This window comes from Doryrhamphus excisus, chromosome 15 (assembly GCF_030265055.1).
Source record: "Doryrhamphus excisus isolate RoL2022-K1 chromosome 15, RoL_Dexc_1.0, whole genome shotgun sequence".
Lineage (NCBI taxonomy): Eukaryota > Metazoa > Chordata > Actinopteri > Syngnathiformes > Syngnathidae > Doryrhamphus > Doryrhamphus excisus.
This window is the reverse complement of record NC_080480.1, coordinates 18,810,217-18,830,000: the sequence shown is the minus strand read 5'-3', so window position 1 is coordinate 18,830,000 and position 19,784 is coordinate 18,810,217. Positions and strand designations below refer to the sequence as shown.

The 19,784-nt window shown below is 49.1% G+C and overlaps 4 protein-coding genes across 8 annotated transcripts in view; 2 read left to right on the top strand and 2 right to left on the bottom strand.

Moving 5' to 3' along the window:
- scn4ab (sodium channel, voltage-gated, type IV, alpha, b) overlaps window positions 1–1,043 on the bottom strand; it is a 21,597-nt gene extending 20,554 nt beyond the window's left edge. The window contains exon 1 of one of the 3 annotated variants that reach the window (XM_058048185.1): window positions 600–1,043. In XM_058048185.1, coding sequence (XP_057904168.1) covers window positions 600–709 — 110 coding nt within the window. In that variant the 5' untranslated portion in view covers window positions 710–1,043. The remainder of the gene's footprint in view (window positions 1–599) is intronic. The other 2 variants (XM_058048184.1, XM_058048186.1) reach the window with 2 other exon arrangements.
- LOC131102725 (nucleoside diphosphate kinase B-like) lies at window positions 879–5,118 on the top strand. Of its 2 annotated transcripts, none has more exons than XM_058048217.1 (5): window positions 879–1,087; window positions 4,326–4,460; window positions 4,537–4,638; window positions 4,707–4,819; window positions 4,897–5,118. In XM_058048217.1, exons 1-5 carry the CDS (start codon window positions 941–943, stop codon window positions 5,012–5,014), a joined length of 615 nt encoding a protein of 204 aa, XP_057904200.1. In that variant the 5' UTR covers window positions 879–940; the 3' UTR covers window positions 5,015–5,118. The 2 variants fall into 2 exon arrangements, with proteins under 2 accessions (XP_057904200.1, XP_057904201.1); XM_058048218.1 differs by lacking the exon at window positions 879–1,087 and adding an exon at window positions 3,787–4,005.
- A 4,813-nt stretch (window positions 5,119–9,931) lies between these two features.
- On the top strand, window positions 9,932–11,873 carry LOC131102719 (keratin, type I cytoskeletal 13-like). The gene is made up of 8 exons (XM_058048207.1): window positions 9,932–10,368; window positions 10,444–10,526; window positions 10,651–10,807; window positions 10,891–11,052; window positions 11,124–11,249; window positions 11,360–11,434; window positions 11,497–11,645; window positions 11,719–11,873. Exons 1-8 carry the CDS (start codon window positions 9,982–9,984, stop codon window positions 11,831–11,833), a joined length of 1,254 nt encoding a protein of 417 aa, XP_057904190.1. The 5' UTR covers window positions 9,932–9,981; the 3' UTR covers window positions 11,834–11,873.
- Window positions 11,874–12,134: 261 nt separating this feature from the next.
- si:dkeyp-113d7.1 (uncharacterized protein LOC407709 homolog) lies at window positions 12,135–18,740 on the bottom strand. Of its 2 annotated transcripts, none has more exons than XM_058048203.1 (4): window positions 18,573–18,740; window positions 16,375–16,990; window positions 13,459–14,518; window positions 12,135–13,304 (listed from the first exon to the last, which is right to left on the bottom strand). In XM_058048203.1, the coding sequence occupies exons 2-4, from the start codon at window positions 16,834–16,836 to the stop codon at window positions 13,111–13,113; spliced, it is 1,716 nt and encodes a 571-aa protein (XP_057904186.1). In that variant the 5' UTR covers window positions 16,837–16,990; window positions 18,573–18,740; the 3' UTR covers window positions 12,135–13,110. The 2 variants fall into 2 exon arrangements, with proteins under 2 accessions (XP_057904186.1, XP_057904187.1); XM_058048204.1 differs by having other exon boundaries at window positions 13,158–13,304; window positions 13,423–14,518.
- Between the last annotated feature and the right edge of the window lie 1,044 nt (window positions 18,741–19,784).

Genomic DNA, 19,784 nt, shown 5'->3' with positions numbered 1-19,784 from the left:
GCATCCTGTGCTTTTCCACTCAAGGACTTGCTTACAATACTAGTACAGTACTCATACAAATACATGATGTACAAAGAGTAGTACTCATGCAAAGACATATTGATATGCAAGCATATGAAATATTTGTAGACTTATAAATGTCACATCTGCTGAACAAGAGATGAAATGAGGACAGCCTGAACGCAACACTGGAAAAACCATCAAGGACGCTTCACAAGCATTAGGGCTTGTATTCTTTAGGGTTAGGGTTTGGGATTAGGGATTAGGAGGTTGGTGTCAGGGTTAGGGATTAGGATCAGGAGGTTGGTGTCAGGGTCAGGGATCAGGATCAGGAGGTTGGTGTCAGGGATCAGGATCAGGAGGTTGGTGTCAGGGATCAGGATCAGGAGGTTGGTGTCAGGGATTAGGGATCAAGATCAGGAGGTTGATGTCAGGGATCAGGATCAGGAGGTTGGTGTCAGGGATCAGGATCAGGAGGTTGGTGTCAGGGTCAGGGATTAGGGATCAAGATCAGGAGGTTGGTGTCAGGGTCAGGGATTAGGGATCAGGAGGTTGGTGTCAGGGTCAGGTAAGTGGTCGGGGATCAGGATTATACTCACGGCTGTGAAGGTACAAGCTTCAGCTGCTCCTTTTCACGTCCCCAAAATTGAAAAAGTGTCATTTTTGGTCTCATGGCTTGAGTGGAGGGTTTGGTGCGTGTCCACTGCATGTGTTGCAGATTGACTTGTTTCTTCCTTTCTCTCCCACCCTTAAGAGAGTCGATTCATGGCTGTTCATTGTTGAAGAATGTCGTTACCATGGGAACGTTCCAAGAACTGCAGTCCATGCGCTGCTTTCAAGTAGATTCCACACAATATTCCCTTGATACTGGATGGACACGGACTTGGCGGCGCTGCTCGTTATGGCTGAATGGCCTTTTTGATAAGCAGACTTCCTGTGGATGAGCCAATGTCCTGGACCGGTTCTCCCAAACATCTTACGCAAGGGATATGAAGAAGAGATTTGTTGTTTGGTGAATGTCATCTTTTATCCCGACACGGTGCAGCAGAAGAACAGGATGTGCAGCCAGCACGACTTCCCAGATAAAGTAAGAAGCGAGCAAGCAAGTCTCCGCCTACTCGGAAATCATTTGAACTTGTGAACTGTAGTCCGTACCGAGTGCGTCCCATGTTTGTTTCCAATGAAACCACAATGTCAGCAACCTGAACAGAAAAAAGCTCATCAGATGTCCATATGGGTGTTTACGCAATGGCATGTGATGGTTTGGCCCGCCGTCATCCTATGGCTCCTGTCCTTGGCCGGCTTTGCAGGCAGGCCTTCTTTCATTGGACGCTTCGTTGGGAGACTCCATGCTCTGATAGTTTCAGGAAGGATTCCTTCAGGCATTCTCCATCTTGCTTCCCATCTGACGTGCAGCCTGGTGCTTCCGACTTGGCCAATCCTCACTAAATCTGCCACTTCCTGGAGCCTCTCCGCCACACCATCAGCCACCCGGGCCCTTAGCGCCACACTTCCAGCACGCGTCGCTATGCTCCGGTTCACCGATCCGCTGCTTTCCTTCCCATCGCCGTAGATCCATGTGGGTGCTACCGCTGGAAAGCCAACCTGTTTTTTAAGCCTAAATTCCAAGTTCAGGTACTTCATGTCATCCTAGAAGGTACCATTGAATGACTTTTCATTTTAGAAGAACTTTCCCTGCATGACCCCTTCCATTCATTTCACATGCAGATTTGCTCCCCCATGTCGTCTGGATGAAACATGATGTACATATATGGAACATACATGGAACATACTGTATGTACATATATGGAACATACATGTAACATACTGTATGTAACATAATGTACATACATGGAACATACTGTATGTAACATAATGTACATACATGGAACATACTGTATGTAACATAATGTACATATATGGAACATACTGTATGTAACATAATGTACATACATGGAACATACTGTATGTAACATAATGTACATACATGGAACATACTGTATGTAACATAATGTACATACATGGAACATACTGTATGTAACATAATGTACATACATGGAACATACTGTATGTAACATAATGTACATACATGGAACATACTGTATGTAACATAATGTACATACATGGAACATACTGTATGTAACATAATGTACATACATGGAACATACTGTATGTAACATAATGTACATACATGGAACATACTGTATGTAACATAATGTACATACATGGAACATACTGTATGTAACATAATGTACATACATGGAACATACTGTATGTAACATAATGTACATATATGGAACATACTGTATGTAACATAATGTACATACATGGAACATACTGTATGTAACATAATGTACATATATGGAACATACTGTATGTAACATAATGTACATACATGGAACATACTGTATGTAACATAATGTACATACATGGAACATACTGTATGTAACATAATGTACATACATGGAACATACTGTATGTAACATAATGTACATACATGGAACATACTGTATGTAACATAATGTACATACATGGAACATACTGTATGTAACATAATGTACATACATGGAACATACTGTATGTAACATAATGTACATACATGGAACATACTGTATGTAACATAATGTACATACATGGAACATACTGTATGTAACATAATGTACATATATGGAACATACTGTATGTAACATAATGTACATACATGGAACATACTGTATGTAACATAATGTACATACATGGAACATACTGTATGTAACATAATGTACATATATGGAACATACTGTATGTAACATAATGTACATATATGGAACATACTGTATGTAACATAATGTACATATATGGAACATACTGTATGTAACATAATGTACATACATGGAACATACTGTATGTAACATAATGTACATACATGGAACATACTGTATGTAACATAATGTACATATATGGAACATACTGTATGTAACATAATGTACATACATGGAACATACTGTATGTAACATAATGTACATACATGGAACATACTGTATGTAACATAATGTACATATATGGAACATACTGTATGTAACATAATGTACATATATGGAACATACTGTATGTAACATAATGTACATATATGGAACATACTGTATGTAACATAATGTATACAGATACAGATATGCAGGGCTTAAAGTCAAATAAAATCCTGAGCCTGGTCCCCCCCCTCCAAATATATATATATATATATATATATATATATATAGCACTGTTTTCTCCAGCAGGTGATTTCATTGACAGCCCCTCCCCCAAACCAAAGGGAGGGGGTTCATCATTGAAAGCAGCTGCTAGTGACCTGCTGGAAAGAAGCCCCGTGGTGTCCGTTCCCCCCCGGCATGAGTTTGATAGCCCCGATCTATGGTACGGTATGTAGATGTCTCTTGGAGCATGTGACTGATACACGGGGCTCTATCCTATCTAGATCTACATGCAGCAGCAGCAGCTCTTTCATGGCTGGTGTCAGCTGATCTATCCTATGTAGCTCTACGTGTCAGCTCAGCTCACATATATACATCCACATGTGGCAGTTTCTCTATCCTATCCACATCTACATGTCAGCTGATCTATTGAGATCCATGTGATGACACCGCCATTCTATCCTTTCTATGTCTATATGATCTCCATGTAGTCCATAAGTTGCTCTATGTGATGATATTCTATATAGATGGCAGGTACGTGTGTAAGTTGATGATCTGTGGTATGGAGATCTAGGGGTGGTTTGGGTGTCCTTGATTCCCTGGAGTGATCCAGTCCGGTCTGCTTTCCAATCCTTATTAGGAAAGACTTCCTGTTTATTTTTGATTGGGGCGGAGCCAGACAGCTAACGAAGGCTTGGCCTTTGTTGCCATGGTGACTATCATCTCTCCGTTTAAGGCGATCTTCTTGTCACCTTGACCACATGACCCCCCCCAGCAGCCTTTAAATATGTGGGTACTGCAATGTGAGCCAACGAGTCTTCAGTGAGCCCCCGCCAACGTAAGTCCTGCTTCTCTTTCTTCTTCTCCTGCTTCTTCTTGTCTTTTAAGCCCCAATGGACAGTCAGCTCGGAGAGGAGGGGGTACTTTCATGCCAACTCGGCTGCTGTTGATCATTCATAATGACATATTCTTGCTTTCTATCTGTTACATTATGCGTGTGTGGCGGGGTGAGGGTGGGCGTCCGCCACTCATCCTGTGTCACATGATACACCACCAGCTGAAGCTTAAGTTAGCATCAACCGTGGGGTGGGGGGGTGGGTGGATGCTGGGGGGGTGTCGGGTTAAAACCGCTCCGTCATCATGGAATACCACCAGCAGGCCCCGTCCACTGCCAACATGGAGCGCACCTTCATCGCCGTGAAGCCCGATGGCGTCCAGAGAGGTCTGTGCGGCGACATCATCAAGCGCTTTGAGCAGAGAGGCTTCAGACTGGTCGCTGCCAAGTTCATGCAGGTAACCGTGGCAACGGCGGCACCTTTCCCAAGCGGTGGCGGTGATGGCAAAAGGGGGCATGTCGTCTGTGTTCCAGGCATCAGAAGAGCAGATGAAGACGCACTACCTGGACCTGAAGGACATGCCCTTCTACGCTGGTCTGTGCAAGTACATGTCGTCCGGACCCATCCTCGCCATGGTAACCGCCCGCTTTGCTCAAGTTTTGTTTACGTTTTGCCGCTCTGACCATGTCATGCGGCGATATAGGTGTGGGAGGGGCGGAGCATCGTCAAGCTGGCGCGGATGATGCTGGGAGAGACCAACCCGGCCGACTCCAAGCCCGGAAGCATCCGAGGAGACCTCTGCATCGACATCGGCAGGTGAGGACTCGTTAGTGGACGCTAACCGGCTCGCCATGCAATGTCTTTTTGGTCACGTGACCCGCCCCCCCTTTCAGAAACATCATTCACGGCAGTGACACGCTGGACAACGCCAAGCGTGAGGTCAACTTGTGGTTCAAGGCTGAAGAGATGGTGGACTACGCACCCTGCGCCCAAGCCTGGCTCTACGAGTGAACAAAGGCCGCATGACGCACGTGAACATCGGTCTCTGAACATCATATGACTCTCGTGTCCACCCGTCAATAAAGGTCACATGACTCGTGTCCACCTGTCAATAACCTCTCTGCTCTAGTATTTGGCCTATGGATATTGAATCCTACTTGGCACGTATCACAGTTGGGTCACGAATCAATCATCCATCCATCCATCCGTCCGTACGCTGAATATTTTTATCTCTCACCTTGTAGCTCAATCATTTGGTTATACAATGTTTTGTGGTAGGTAACCAGCCGCCTGTAATTGTATGAAAGGCCAGCAGGTGGTTTTGTGTGCACATGAAGCATCAATGAAGGCCCCATCAATGAAGCCGTCTCGAACCACTTGCCTGAAACGGTTGGAAGCCTCATGGGGCTTCATCCCGCCACCACTAAAATATGGAGATTTTAAAAACAATGGCACCTGCCTTAACTGAAACACAGAAAAGAGCGGGAACAAGTCGGTCATCTTCCCAACTAGCAGTTTGTTCTTCTTCACTGCTGTGGGGCCTTCCCAACTAACCGAGCAGCAGCGCCCCCCTGTGGCGTAACTGTGCAACAGCACGGAGTAGCAAAAGTGCCTGACTATGTATCTGGAAGTAACAATTACAGAAAGATGAAACCAAAACACTACAGATGCCATTGAAACTGCAAATAGGACATAGCATTATGAAAATATGTACCAAAAACGTTGCAGGGTCGCCGTTAAATGGATGAACTGCTGTTTTTTTCTTACTTTTCCACACATTACACCCTCACCAATGACATGGAGACTATTAGAGAGGCAGCCATCAATCAGACAATTGATGAGTCATCCATTATCCATGGAAGACTTTGGTTGGTCTTCTTATGTTGTGATTCCAGCGTCTCCTTGGTCCTCCATGAAAGCAGAGCCATTATCTTGATGCTTTAGGCAAACGTCAGCTTTGACTGACAGACGTTTGCTTCTCTTCTCATATGTTGTTTTGCTCCGTCTCCACTAAGAAAGGATGCAGCCCTGTACTTGTACTTGTGTATATGCAGTATATGCAGTATATACAGTATTTGTGTGGTGATTTCCAGTGGAAGATTGCGTGTTCGTCAGCTGAAGTGGGTGGGTGTGTCATTGTCACGGCAACGAGGTGTGTGATGCTTGACGTATGTCAGGAATGTGATGGCTGGAAACATGTTAGCACCTTGTGTCGGGATGAAACCACACTGGATTCAAATAGTCCCAGTCCCGGTGTGGACTTTCTTGAAGCTAATCCAGGTCTAGATCAGACATTCTTCCTGGCCAGAGCCTGAAGACACTTGCAAAGACACTTTTGCTTTGCAGCACTTCTCCTAAACAGGTTATGGCATTTGTGCGGTCTCGGTAATGCATCGCTTGGAAAACCATTGCTGCCATTTCCAAAGATAATAATGAACTTGAAAGAATAAAATTGAACTTACGGCTTGGTCTTTGATAGGCCACTCTACATGAAGGAGTCCATAGTCTTCTTTGGAATATTCACCCTCACGGGACTGTACAGCAAGTCCTTCCTCTCTCCGCCCAAGGTGGCGTCCGCCGAGTGGTTCTGATCCGGCTCCTCGTGTATCTGGTTCTTGTCCTGGAAGAGAATGACAATATTAGACATACGAGGTGGCAGCCGTCCATTTTCTGGAGCACTGGTTCTCGCTATGCTGGGAGCTACCACAGCTGACTTCGAACCCGGATGACCATCCAATCATAGCAAGAGTTAAGGTCTGGTGTCGGATATTTGCCCTGACATGGGTTACAAGCTACTTGGCGGACAGGAGGCAGTATGTGACTAAAGGAGGATATACATCTATAAGTCGAAATACATCGTGCAGCGTACCCCAGGGGTCAAAACTAGGACCAAAACTGTTCAACCTATACATAAATGACATGTGTAAAGTCACGAAAGACTTCAAACTAGTACTATTCATGGCCGACACAACCGCATTCTGCTCTGGTGATAGCACACAAGAACCAATCAAATAAAATCACAGAGGAATTAACGATACTAAAAAGATTTAGGGTTGGCTCCCTGAAACCAAGTCAAAGTAAGATCATGCTATTTGGTCATTGTAAAAAGATACACAAGCTAAAATACAGATTGCCGGCGTGGACATTGAAAAAAATATGAACTGGAAATCTCACATTCAAAATATAATAACATATACATGGCTAAAATATGGCAATAGTGAATAAGGCAAACGTTGTTCTAGACCATATCTACCTTCATGTGTAGAAATATGGGGAAAGAGGTACAGAAGTACACTTACACAGTAACTGTACTACAGGAGATATGAGTTAGGATAATCCATAATAGCTGTACAGCCACTTTCATGACATTTGCAGGACTTGGTGACGAGCAGGAGTTTCTTTTGTAAGCTGTCATGCTCCAGGCCAACATTTCTCAAGATGCTGGAAAAACTGGTTCACCGCCCCCCGGCGGTGAGGGAGGATTACAACGTGTCAATCAAAGCGGTGACAGCAGGGATCAAACAAGCCTGTAAAAGAAGATAAAGATGTCAATACAAAACCACCGCCTGTATGTGTCCATGAATTCTTCATCCTTATCAGACATCAGCCAATGGATAATTAGGCCACACCCACCACTTCCTCCTGCTCCACCCTGTTGCTGGAGAAGTGTTGACGCTGAAGCTTTCATCCTTCCTGGAACATGATTCCTATTCACCATGGGATCCCTCGATCCTTGTCACCTTTATTTCTCAACATTGGGCATAAATATCCACTCATTTGACCTGGGAACATACCGGAAGTTTATTAGCAAATTTGGAAAATGTTTAGCTCCCCGCCACGTGCCCAGTCAGCTGGCATACATGCGTTGTAGACGCTTCCCTTCCCGTTCTATAGATGTGTTGTAGACGCTTCCCTTCCCGTTCTATAGATGTGTTGTAGACACTTCCCTTCCCGTTCTATAGATGTGTTGTAGACACTTCCCTTCCCTTCCCGTTCTATAGATGTGTTGTAGACACTTCCCTTCCCGTTCTATAGATGTGTTGTAGACACTTCCCTTCCCGTTCTATAGATGTGTTGTAGACACTTCCCTTCCCTTCCCGTTCTATAGATGTGTTGTAGACGCTTCCCTTCCCTTCCCGTTCTATAGATGTGTTGTAGACACTTCCCTTCCCGTTCTATAGATGTGTTGTAGACACTTCCCTTCCCGTTCTATAGATGTGTTGTAGACGCTTCCCTTCCCGTTCTATAGATGTGTTGTAGACACTTCCCTTCCCGTTCTATAGATGTGTTGTAGACACTTCCCTTCCCGTTCTATAGATGTGTTGTAGACACTTCCCTTCCCGTTCTATAGATGTGTTGTAGACACTTCCCTTCCCGTTCTATAGATGTGTTGTAGACACTTCCCTTCCCGTTCTATAGATGTGTTGTAGACACTTCCCTTCCCGTTCTATAGATGTGTTGTAGACACTTCCCTTCCCGTTCTATAGATGTGTTGTAGACGCTTCCCTTCCCTTCCCGTTCTATAGATGTGTTGTAGACACTTCCCTTCCCGTTCTATAGATGTGTTGTAGACGCTTCCCTTCCCGTTCTATAGATGTGTTGTAGACACTTCCCTTCCCGTTCTATAGATGTGTTGTAGACACTTCCCTTCCCGTTCTATAGATGTGTTGTAGACGCTTCCCTTCCCGTTCTATAGATGTGTTGTAGACGCTTCCCTTCCCGTTCTATAGATGTGTTGTAGACACTTCCCTTCCCTTCCCGTTCTATAGATGTGTTGTAGACACTTCCCTTCCCTTCCCGTTCTATAGATGTGTTGTAGACACTTCCCTTCCCGTTCTATAGATGTGTTGTAAACACTTCCCTTCCCGTTCTATAGATGTGTTGTAGACACTTCCCTTCCCGTTCTATAGATGTGTTGTAGACGCTTCCCTTCCCGTTCTATAGATGTGTTGTAGACGCTTCCCTTCCCGTTCTATAGATGTGTTGTAGACACTTCCCTTCCCGTTCTATAGATGTGTTGTAGACACTTCCCTTCCCGTTCTATAGATGTGTTGTAGACGCTTCCCTTCCCGTTCTATAGATGTGTTGTAGACGCTTCCCTTCCCTTCCCGTTCTATAGATGTGTTGTAGACACTTCCCTTCCCGTTCTATAGATGTGTTGTAGACACTTCCCTTCCCGTTCTATAGATGTGTTGTAGACACTTCCCTTCCCTTCCCGTTCTATAGATGTGTTGTAGACACTTCCCTTCCCGTTCTATAGATGTGTTGTAGACACTTCCCTTCCCGTTCTATAGATGTGTTGTAGACGCTTCCCTTCCCGTTCTATAGATGTGTTGTAGACACTTCCCTTCCCGTTCTATAGCTGTGCCGTAGACACTCCCCTTCCTGTTTTATCCAAACCACTGCGGCCACTTGTCTTCCCGTGGACTGCATCCAACATAGGCTATGTAGCATTAGCTTGTCAGAGGCACGGAAGTGAACTGCTGAAAGAAGCGTGTCGTCTTGGTCAACGCTCACCTTCACACTCTGACAAAATGGAATGAAACGTGACGAGTTGCACCCACGGGTGCTGAATGATGGCTGATAACGTGACAGCGTGCAGGCGGGGTGAAAGGTCACCTTCAGGGCGTAGAAACTGGTTGCGCTTCTACTCAGAGACATTCCTAACAAGCAATAAGGAAGCAGATGACCTTTAACCCCGCCCCCCAGGTGCTGTGATGGTCAAGAAGGCCCCAAAAAGCAGCAAAAGTGATTGACAGCTGAACAGAAAGGCGCCACCAGTCGGACCAGCTGGTGTTCATTCCACAGCTGAGTGGCAGTCACTGTGTGTCAAAAGGTGACCACCCCGCCCCCACCTCCACGAGCCCCCGCCACACCCACATACCTGGCTCCCATGATTGACGGCTCTTTTGCGCCTTTAAAAGGAGGCGAGGTGGCTCGTCTCGCTACTCTCCACTGCTCAGCAGCACGAAAACAACATGACCTCCACCTTCATCTCGCGCTCCTCTGCCAGGTCGGTCAGAACCGGCTCTGCAATGGGCGGCGGCCGCGTCACGGCCATGAGGGCTGGTAGCGTTTACGGCGGCGCGGGAGGTTCCGATGTCCGCATCTCATCTGCGGGCATAGGTGGCGGCTTCTCCTCATTCAGCATGGGTGGTAGCGATGCCGTGCTAATCGGCAATGAGAAGTTCACCATGCAGAACCTCAACGACCGACTGGCGGCTTACCTGGACAAAGTCCGCTCCCTGGAGAAGGCCAATGCCGAACTGGAGATCAAGATCCGCCAGTTCCTGGAGAGCCGAGTCGGCCCCAGCACCAGAGACTACGCCGCATTCTTCGCCACCATCAGCGACATCAATGTCAAGGTGGCGTCTGAGCAGACCGGGGGTTGCCCCCACGTGCCCCGTAGTACCACCCTCACCTTGTCTTGTTTCTTGCAGATCCAGGACGCCACCAGGCTCAACGGCGCTGTCCACCTGAGCATCGACAACGCCAGGCTGGCAGCCGAAGACTTCAAGACCAAGTCAGTTTTCAGGCTTGCGGTTCTGATCCACTTCAGGGTGTATGACGTGCGGTCCCGTCGCTGGGTTGCCCGCCTTGCAACCTGTTCCAGTCTGGTTGCAGCTCTTGTCGGTTGTTCATTGCAGGTTTGACAACGAGCTCGCCATGCGGCTGTCGGTGGAGGCCGACATCGGCGGACTGCGCCGGGTTCTGGACGAGTTGACGCTGAGCAGAACCGACCTGGAGATGCAGATTGAAGGCCTGAAGGAGGAGCTGATCTTCCTGAAGAAGAACCACCAAGAGGTGTCATTTTTTGATTTTGGGTTTCACAGTCCACCCGACTGTTGGTGAAGATCCAATGAGAAAACCTCGGCTTGTGCATGTAGGAGCTGCTCGCCTTGCGAGCGCAGATGAGCGGGCAGGTGCACGTGGAGGTGGACGCCGCCCCAGCACCAGACCTGTCAGCAGTCATGGCTGAAATCAGAGAACACTACGAGGCCATCACAGCCAAAAACCACAGGGATTTGGAGAGCTGGTTCCAGGCCAAGGTGATGTGCTGACATCGCTTCCCGTGGACCGTGTGTACACCCACCTGACGCGTGTTTGTGCGTGTGTGCAGTCAGAGGCTCTGAACAAGGAGGTGATGTCACAGACCGTCACCTTGCAGACATCCAGGTCAGAGGTGACAGAGGTCAAACGTACGCTGCAGTCCTTGGAGATCGAACTGCAGTCCATGTTGGGCATGGTCAGTGGTAGCTCGACACCCACCTGTACAAACATGAGCAGAACAAGGGCAAGAATACAATGAAGGAGCCCCCACACTCCTGAGTAGACGGGTGTGTGTTCCCCATACAGAAAGCATCGTTGGAGGGAACGCTGGCAGAGACGCAGAGCCGCTACTCCATGATGCTGTCAGGTTTCCAGATGCAGGTGAGAGACAGGAAACGGCTCACCCGTGAGGTCAAGGGGTGACTCCTCCTCCCGCCCACCAGGTGACCTCGCTGGAGGAACAGATCATGCAACTGAGGGCCGACTTGGAGCGCCAGGGTCAAGAGTACCAGATGCTGCTGGACATCAAGACCAGGCTGGAGATGGAGATCGCAGAATACCGCCGGCTGCTGGAGGGCGAGACCGTGGGCAGGTTAGTCATGTGATCACACGCAGTGCTGCTCACCATGCGTCGGTCTCACCTGTCCTGTCCTCCGATGGGCCAGCGCTTCCTCATCATCCACCAGCAGCAAGCGTGTGGTGACGGTGGTGGAACAGGTGGTGGACGGGAGGGTGGTGACCTCGTCCTCTTCATCCTCATCCTCCTTCCTGTCTCGCTGACATGATGATGAAGTCTCCAACAATAAAGACCTCAATTGATGACTGTGTCTTGACGTGTGTGGTTGCCATGGCTACTGCAGCTCATTCTTCACCTCCTCTTGGGCGCTCAGAGGGACTTCACGGGGATTTTAAGGTGAGGGCGGGGCCACAACTCAGGAAGCTGCCAAATTCCTAAGTTGAGGAAATATCAGCAGCGCAGCTTGCAACCAATCAGGCTTCAGTAACTTGGCACAGTGGCCAACAGACACCACGGCACCAGGAAGCCATCTTGGTTCTCCACAAGTGATTTAGAGACACCAGCTGTCAAGGACTTTTTATATTTCAGTTGGCAGTACAAGAACTGGTTTCATTTGGATTAAGATTCTGAAAAGGCTCATACAAAAAGTGTGTTCGTCTGTGTGTGTGGGGGGGGGGGTAATTAGCATAAAAACCCATGTGGCTCAAAGTGATAAAAGTCATTCATGACCAGAGGAGTTTCTTAAAACCGCCACAAGGGGGCCCCCAAGCACTGACATCGCTCACCAACCATGGGACTGCGCGGACAGGAGGGGGCGCCGTCTCTCACTTTTACATCACATACAGCCCAGCTGCCAAGGCAAGTTACCAGTTGGCAAAGAACACCCGGAACAGGAAGTGAAAAGGCGTTGTACGAGTTACTTGCGTCTCTTTTTGCACTTACAAATTGCCTCTGCCCATTGGGAATCATTTCGAACTGCATAAAAACCTGCAGAATGCTGACTTTTGGAGGTCGGCTGCGTGCGTACGTACGTTCCTAGGTCGGCTGCGTGCGTACGATCCTAGGTCAGGTGCGTACGTACGATCCTAGGTCAGGTGCGTGCGTACGTTCCTAGGTCAGGTGCGTACGTACGATCCTAGGTCAGGTGCGTACGTACGATCCTAGGTCAGGTGCGTACGTACGATCCTAGGTCAGGTGCGTACGTACGATCCTAGGTCAGGTGCGTACGTACGATCCTAGGTCAGGTGCGTACGTACGATCCGAGGTCAGGTGCGTACGTACGATCCGAGGTCAGGTGCGTACGTACGATCCTAGGTCAGGTGCGTACGTACGATCCTAGGTCAGGTGCGTACGTACGATCCGAGGTCAGGTGCGTACGTACGATCCGAGGTCAGGTGCGTACGTACGATCCGAGGTCAGGTGCGTACGTACGATCCTAGGTCAGGTGCGTGCGTACGATCCTAGGTCAGGTGCGTGCGTACGATCCTAGGTCAGGTGCGTACGTACGATCCGAGGTCAGGTGCGTACGTACGATCCGAGGTCAGGTGCGTACGTACGATCCGAGGTCAGGTGCGTACGTACGATCCGAGGTCAGGTGCGTACATAAAACACACAGTAGTGTTGACAGCTGAAGTCCATATTTTTGCTTCCTTGCCAGCTGACGTCTTCGAGTTAATGCTGGGTTGGTTGGTGAACTGCGGCCTTGACCGACTGTAAGAAAAGTGTTGACACCCCCTGCGCGCGTGTGCACACACACACACACACGCATACGCATACACACACACACACACAGAGCAGAAAGGTATGAAAGGTAAGAATACACATGGGACGTAAAAAAGCATAATAGTAATACTTTGTGGTCATGAGAGGTCAAAGGCGGTCTAGCTACCATCTGCTCGCTCACGCTTGTGGATCTGCTCGTGAGCCTTCAGGTGACCTGACTGGCTGAAAGTCTTGCCGCAACGCGTGCAGGCATGCGGTCGCTCGCCCGTGTGTACGTGCTGGTGCGCCTTGAGGTGTCCGAGGCGTCCAAAGCTCTTGCCGCACTGCACGCAGCCAAAGGGCCGCTCCCCCGAGTGGATCTTCTCGTGGGTCTTGAGCACGCCCGAGTTGCTGAAAGTCTTTCCGCACTGCGAGCAGGTAAAGGGCTTCCCGCCCGTGTGGACGTGCAGGTGGTTGCGGTATGCCGTCTCCTTGCCAAAGCTCTTGCCGCAGTGCTGGCAGCAATATGGCCGCTCACCCGTGTGGCTCAGCTGGTGCGCTTTGAGCTCCTTGGCCTGGCCGAAGGTCTTTCCGCAGGCAGCGCAAGCAAAGGGCCGTTCACCGGTGTGCAGGCGCTGGTGGGCACGCAGGTCATCGGCCTTGGTGAAGCCTTTGGGGCAGTGGGCGCACACGTAAGGCTTCTGGCCCGTGTGGATGAGTTGGTGCCGCTTGAGGTTGCCAGCCTGGCCAAAACTCTTTCCGCACTGGGCGCACGTGTACGGCCGCTCACCTGTGTGAATGCGCTGGTGGGTCTTCAGGTTGCCCAGCGTGCTAAAGTTCTTGCCGCACTGCGTGCATGAGAACGGCTTCTCCCCCTGCATGTTGCGAGGCTTCCTCACTGTCTGTGTCGGGCTTTTCGTCGAAACGGGCACGCCGTCGCTCTCTTGGCCTCCCGTGTGCGCTGCAGTCTTGCCCTCCTCGGCCAGCGTCATCTCGTACAAAGGAGCGCCCCCAAACCCGGGCTCCAGTTTGGCCATCCCGTCCAGTAGCAGGGAGTCAGGTCGTAGCTTGTTAAGCTCACTGCGGAGTTCTGCCATGTGGATGGACTCGAGACCGTTGTGCTGCAACTGGACCGACGCCGCGTTGGACTCGGGATATTCGGACCGGAGAGAGCCCAGTTCTGCGGCGTAGTAACACTGCAGGTCCACGTGGTGGTCAGACTTGATGTAGTCCAGGGTGTCGCTCACCTACAAAGAAGAGAAGACGACGACTTGCTATTGTTTCAGTCAAGTACAGCGCTACCTCGCCTTCTAAACAAAAATGGCAAACGCTTTTCATACATCCAAACTCGTCACGTTGCCTGGTTGTCATCCACTGACCGGAGTGGCCGAGTCCCTACTACGCTGCATGTACTATTAGTATCCAAATACTGCATGTATTACTATGAATGGACTGCATGTGTCCACATCATTGATTATGTTTGTGTTACAAAATGGGGCTGTTAGCTGTCCCCGGCTCTGTCGCCCCTCTATGACATCATCAGCAGTTGCCTATATAGTTCTTTGCAGGCATGATACGCTATCTTTGGCCGTGTTAGAATTACAGCTCTAAAGTGTGTTATTTGGAAAAGAGGAGAAATAATCTGTCATTTTTAAACGATATACATTAGCGCTCCAACGTTTTGGACCAAGCTGATGTTTCCATTCATTCGTTGAAGTCCAATGAGTAGCTAGAAATGGTACAGAGGAAAGTGGTGAAGTGGCAGAGGTTAAAGAGGTCAGGTTAGCCAGAAGGGAGAAGCAATGTCTATTCATGATGCGGAAATGGATGTGCTCTTACTTTGAAGGCCGGAAGAATGACGTTGGTGCGAGCTGATGCAAAGAGAACTGTGCCTCTCATCCATGGTGAAATGGTCCTTCCATTACAACAAGGTTCAAATATACTGATCCAGCCTGAATCTCTCACACACACACACACTGCTAAGCTAACATCGCTAGCTTCCATTCACGCTGCTTAACAGAGGAGCAACAGAGGCAGACACCCAACATCCAGTGAAGGCAAGTTCCTCAGGGAGCACCAGGGACAGGTCTGCACTGTGGTGTGGCCTTTTCTACTTCTAAGGAACCTAGCACGGTGGACTGTGGCTCACTTACCAAAATCATACGGCGACCAGATCGGCCCCACCTTGTGGTAAAACCCCATATTTAAAATACAGCATATGGGATGCCGACATCCCCAACTCCAGTAGTAAACAAATGATCTTGCCTTTTGTCATTTTTTGTATTGGAATAGCCCACATTGTCTCCTGTAAACGCTGTGCTGCACCAGGTGATGAGAAGATGAAGACCAATGCACGTGTATTCCTAGCAGCTGAGTAGAGGTGACAAAGAGCAAAATGAAAGCCCTAGCATAGCCACGGTCTGGGTATTAGCATAGCGAAGAACCAAGAGAAACCAGTGAAAGCACTCTGATGGAGCGACACCCCACAGCCATCTTCTGCTGTGCTTAGTACTTAGCCAATCAAAGGCCCGCTTCAAAACAAAAGCAATAAATAGCAATGAAATAGTGGGGTGAAGGAATCTACTGACGGGGTTCAAATGTACGCAGCTGCTCTCAAAGCCAATGTTGTCCCCAAGAGAAAAGACTGGCATGTGGCTAGCAATGGAGGCCGCTACCTTGTGGTGGATCTTCTGTGCTGATGGCTGTCAAAAAGAAAGTGCATATTGTACACACACCTATCCCACCCGGACACCTGCATCCCATATACCAGTGAGGAATTATGCAATCACTTTTTTAATCATTTTTGATCATTTTCTACAAATATGAAGTCATTGTCGAGTGTCCGCGGTGTAAAGACTGGCAGAGCAATGTAATATTCTTCCGGGTGGCAACACGTAGCTGATTGCCTCCTTCCTCCAGATTTTCCCAATGTAAAGAAAAATGTGCCATGGCTCAAAAAAGGTTGAAAAACACTGACATATACTGTATATACTCCCCTACCGCTGTCCCTACCTGCACCCATCCACCCCCACCTGCATCCCCCCTCCACCCCGAGACAAAGGACATTGTCATCCTTCCATACTGGCTTTGGATGAAGGTTTACCTGGGAGATGTAGTCAAACACTGAGCTGGGCTCATAGTGCGACTTGTAGTCCAGCTCCGTCACGTCGGAGTGGTTGAAGGGGCCCAGGTAGTGGTCGTCACGGTGGCTGTGATGCTCCGACTTGATGTAGTCCAGCCCGCTGATCTCCATCTTGATCTGCTCCTGGCCCAGCTCGGCTGTGGATAGCGGCTGGATCTCAGACAGGTCCACCGTGCGTATGGGGTCCAAATCGCCATCCTCGGGCTCACTCTTAACGCAGGGCAGCATGACCAGCGGCTCTGCGATCTCTGCCGCCAGTGAGCTGAGCGTGGGAGTGGGGCAGTCGGAGGAGAGGAGCGCCAGAGTGGGAACCACAGAGATGGGGCCACAGTCCACCTGCAGGCCCGGATCCAGGAGCGGTGGAGGGGAGTCGCCCTCAGAGGGCAGACTGAGGCTCAAACACTCCGCCTCCAAGTCTGTCATGGTGAGGCGTGGAGCTCCGTCTCCTCGCTTTCCGGTGGCGGTTACGCCCCCCTACCTCCGCTCCAGATACCAGCTTACTCAGAAGGGAGGAGCCAAGGCGGACAGTCTTCCTCCAGAAACGGGACGTCACCACCCAGTCTGGACAGGTACCAACCTGCAGAAACAACCTGCTCAGCTAGCAATAGCAGAACTCCTCGCCACGTCACTCCCATTTGACCTTGCTTTTGAAACTACCATCACGATACTTGTTTGCTAGCACGGCTTCGTTGATTTGCATGTTCGCTAGCTTGGCTAACGTTGTACGTTGATTAGCATGTTCGCTAGCTTGGCTAACGTTGTACGTTGATTAGCATGTTCGCTAGCTTGGCTAACGTTGTACGTTGATTAGCATGTTCGCTAGCTTGGCTAACGTTGTACGTTGATTAGCATGTTCGCTAGCTTGGCTAACGTTGTACGTTGATTAGCATGTTCGCTAGCTTGGCTAACGGTGTACGTTGATTAGCATGTTCGCTAGCTTGGCTAACGTTGTACGTTGATTAGCATGTTCGCTAGCTTGGCTAACGTTGTACTCTGATTAGCATGTTCGCTAGCTTGGCTAACGGTGTACTCTGATTAGCATGTTCGCTAGCTTGGCTAACATTGTACGTTGATTAACATGTTCACAAGGGTAATATTGTAAGTTCATTGGCATGTTCGCAGCACGGCTAATGTTGTACGCTGACTAGCATGTTCGTTAGCACGGCTAATGTTGTACGCTGACTAGCATGTTCGTTAGCACGGCTAATGTTGTACGCTGACTAGCATTTTCGTTAGCACGACTAATGTTGTACGCCGACTAGCATGTTGGCTTGGGACTTGTTCGGGTGCTGCATGTTGAATCTAAGAACGCCCCCATTGTGTGCCGCCCCCAAAAGACCACCCATACATTTATCATATGGCAGTAATGTGATTACTGACGGTAGCTTGGTGTAAATCAATTCCCCAGATTAGACATCATTTGAATTGAGCTTTTATGGACCTCATGTGTCAATTTTTTGTCACTACGACTTCTATGGTCTTTCTGGATGTTTAAGTATTTCAAGTATTTGTAGATCCGCAGAGGAAGTATGACAAACGGCCACCAGTCCAGTAATAAAGAATAAAGTCCTAAAGAATCGACTCAAGTAAGGAGAAGCGTGTCGTGTTCAGTAAAGGGTGTCACAAAGTGCCAGCGAGTCTCGTCAAGCCGCCACGCGAGTGGAGGAATGCGGCCTCCGAGGAAAAGTGTCCGCTCTCATCCCGGTTCGGGTTAAAACAAACACGAACTGGTCTTTCGGGTAGAGTCCAAACCAGAGTCGAGATAAGTCAAGAATGCGCGGAAAGCCGCTTTTGGCGAACACAAAGACGAGCGCCGAGTCCGGCCAGCTAGTTTAGCTAGCAGAGCTAGCCAGTGGCCATCTTGTTTGTCAGCGCTCCAGTGAGATGAGCTAACTAGCGGCTAGTCGCTGTTAGCACGGGGGGACAGTGAGAGCCAAGGGAGGGGGGTGACCGGCGTCGCCTCCCCCGTGCTTATTGTTGTATTAAACACGCCAAGTGGGCGCAGCGGGGAGCGGCTGTCAGCCGAAGCGCCGGGCGAGTCAAGCGAGTCGGTTGACGACGGCCAAATGTGGCTGCCGTCTACCGACACCCGAGAGAGCGAGAGAGAAGGCGGCCGAGCGGACGAGGCCTGCTGGCGCCCGACGGAGGAGCAACTTTACCTGCGGCCGCTGCGCGTCATGGCTGCTTCGCCTCCGCTGCCCGCGACTTGTGGCCAACTCCGGCGGACCCGCCACGTCCACCTCGGCCTCTCCTCCCCTCGAACACTGACTAATTCTTCTTCCTCCTCTTCCTCCTCCTCCTCCTCCTCCTTCCCGCCTGGCCTGCTGGTTCGTGCACGCGCGCGGCGAGGCAGGTAACCAAGGTAACCGCGGGCTGGCACGCGTATCGCCATGTTGTTAACCTGATGCTAAATGCGTTAGCGAGAAATCGGTAACCATCGTCAGAATGGCATCGGTTTGATTGAATAAGTCATCCCAACATGGCTGCTATGATGCAGGGACGGCTGGTGCATCCTTCACTCAGGCACGGAGGCAGTGTGAAAAACACAAAGCAATAATAATAGTACATATGTGAACTATTAAGGAGCGTTTTGAGGGAGGGGAACACCAACACATGTAAGATATACCCACACCCAATCAGGATCCAAGTCCCCTTACCTTGGGTTACGGCGCCACATGCACCTCATTTCCTGCTTGGAAAGTTGAGACTAGCATAAATAGTGGCGATCAGTGACAAAGTCCAAACATCCACGCCACATCATCTGATGAGCAAACAACATTTATGGAATACTATGACAAAAATATCACATCTTTTACAGGGGGACCTGCGATGCCCACATTGGGCCCTTTGGGTGGAGCAGCGACATACCATAGCATAGGGTTGGGCTATATGGACCTTAACATGTATGGCCAGATGACGAGGTCAGATGTAAATTCAGCCGAGTCTTGTATAAAAACTTGTCTGAAATGGTAAAGCACACGTATTTACTGGTAACAATCTGGTTAACTGTTCTCATGATGTCAGCCTCGGCACGCATTGCTACTACATCTTCAGCCGACTGCCATGCCGGTGCTTGTCAAGAAGATGTCGTCGCCCATGGAATTCCAACTGCATATGGAAGATATTATCATCATCTGGCAGACATGGGGCAGAAGGACGGTCACGGAAGCGAGTATTTACATCCAAGACGAGCTGCATTCAAAATAAACCTATTCTCACATTTTTTTCACAACTTCGGACATCGTAAGACCTTCCTTACATTAGAGAATTCAAACACGCGGTGAAAATATACTCATCCGGCACCAGTCGCACACACGTCTTGGCGTCCTATATTACGCTAACCCCTGCTAGCTTCTATTCACCCTCTGGAC

Bases quoted from the DNA above. Each gene is read 5' to 3' on its own strand.
- LOC131102725 (XM_058048217.1), top strand. From the start codon at position 941: ATGAGCCAATGTCCTGGACCGGTTCTCCCAAACATCTTACGCAAGGGA. The intron at 1,088-4,325 runs GTAAGAAGCGAG...TACCACCAGCAG, and splicing joins AGCACGACTTCCCAGATAAA to GCCCCGTCCACTGCCAACAT. The intron at 4,639-4,706 runs GTAACCGCCCGC...GCGGCGATATAG, and splicing joins CCGGACCCATCCTCGCCATG to GTGTGGGAGGGGCGGAGCAT.
- si:dkeyp-113d7.1 (XM_058048203.1), bottom strand. From the start codon at position 16,836: ATGACAGACTTGGAGGCGGAGTGTTTGAGCCTCAGTCTGCCCTCTGAG. The intron at 14,519-16,374 runs GTAAACCTTCAT...TCTTCTTTGTAG, and splicing joins TGTTTGACTACATCTCCCAG to GTGAGCGACACCCTGGACTA. The intron at 13,305-13,458 runs GTAGCTAGACCG...ACACGCGCGCAG, and splicing joins CAAGCGTGAGCGAGCAGATG to GGGGTGTCAACACTTTTCTT.
- LOC131102719 (XM_058048207.1), top strand. From the start codon at position 9,982: ATGACCTCCACCTTCATCTCGCGCTCCTCTGCCAGGTCGGTCAGAACC. The intron at 10,808-10,890 runs GTGTCATTTTTT...TTGTGCATGTAG, and splicing joins TGAAGAAGAACCACCAAGAG to GAGCTGCTCGCCTTGCGAGC. The intron at 11,435-11,496 runs GTGAGAGACAGG...CCCGCCCACCAG, and splicing joins TGTCAGGTTTCCAGATGCAG to GTGACCTCGCTGGAGGAACA.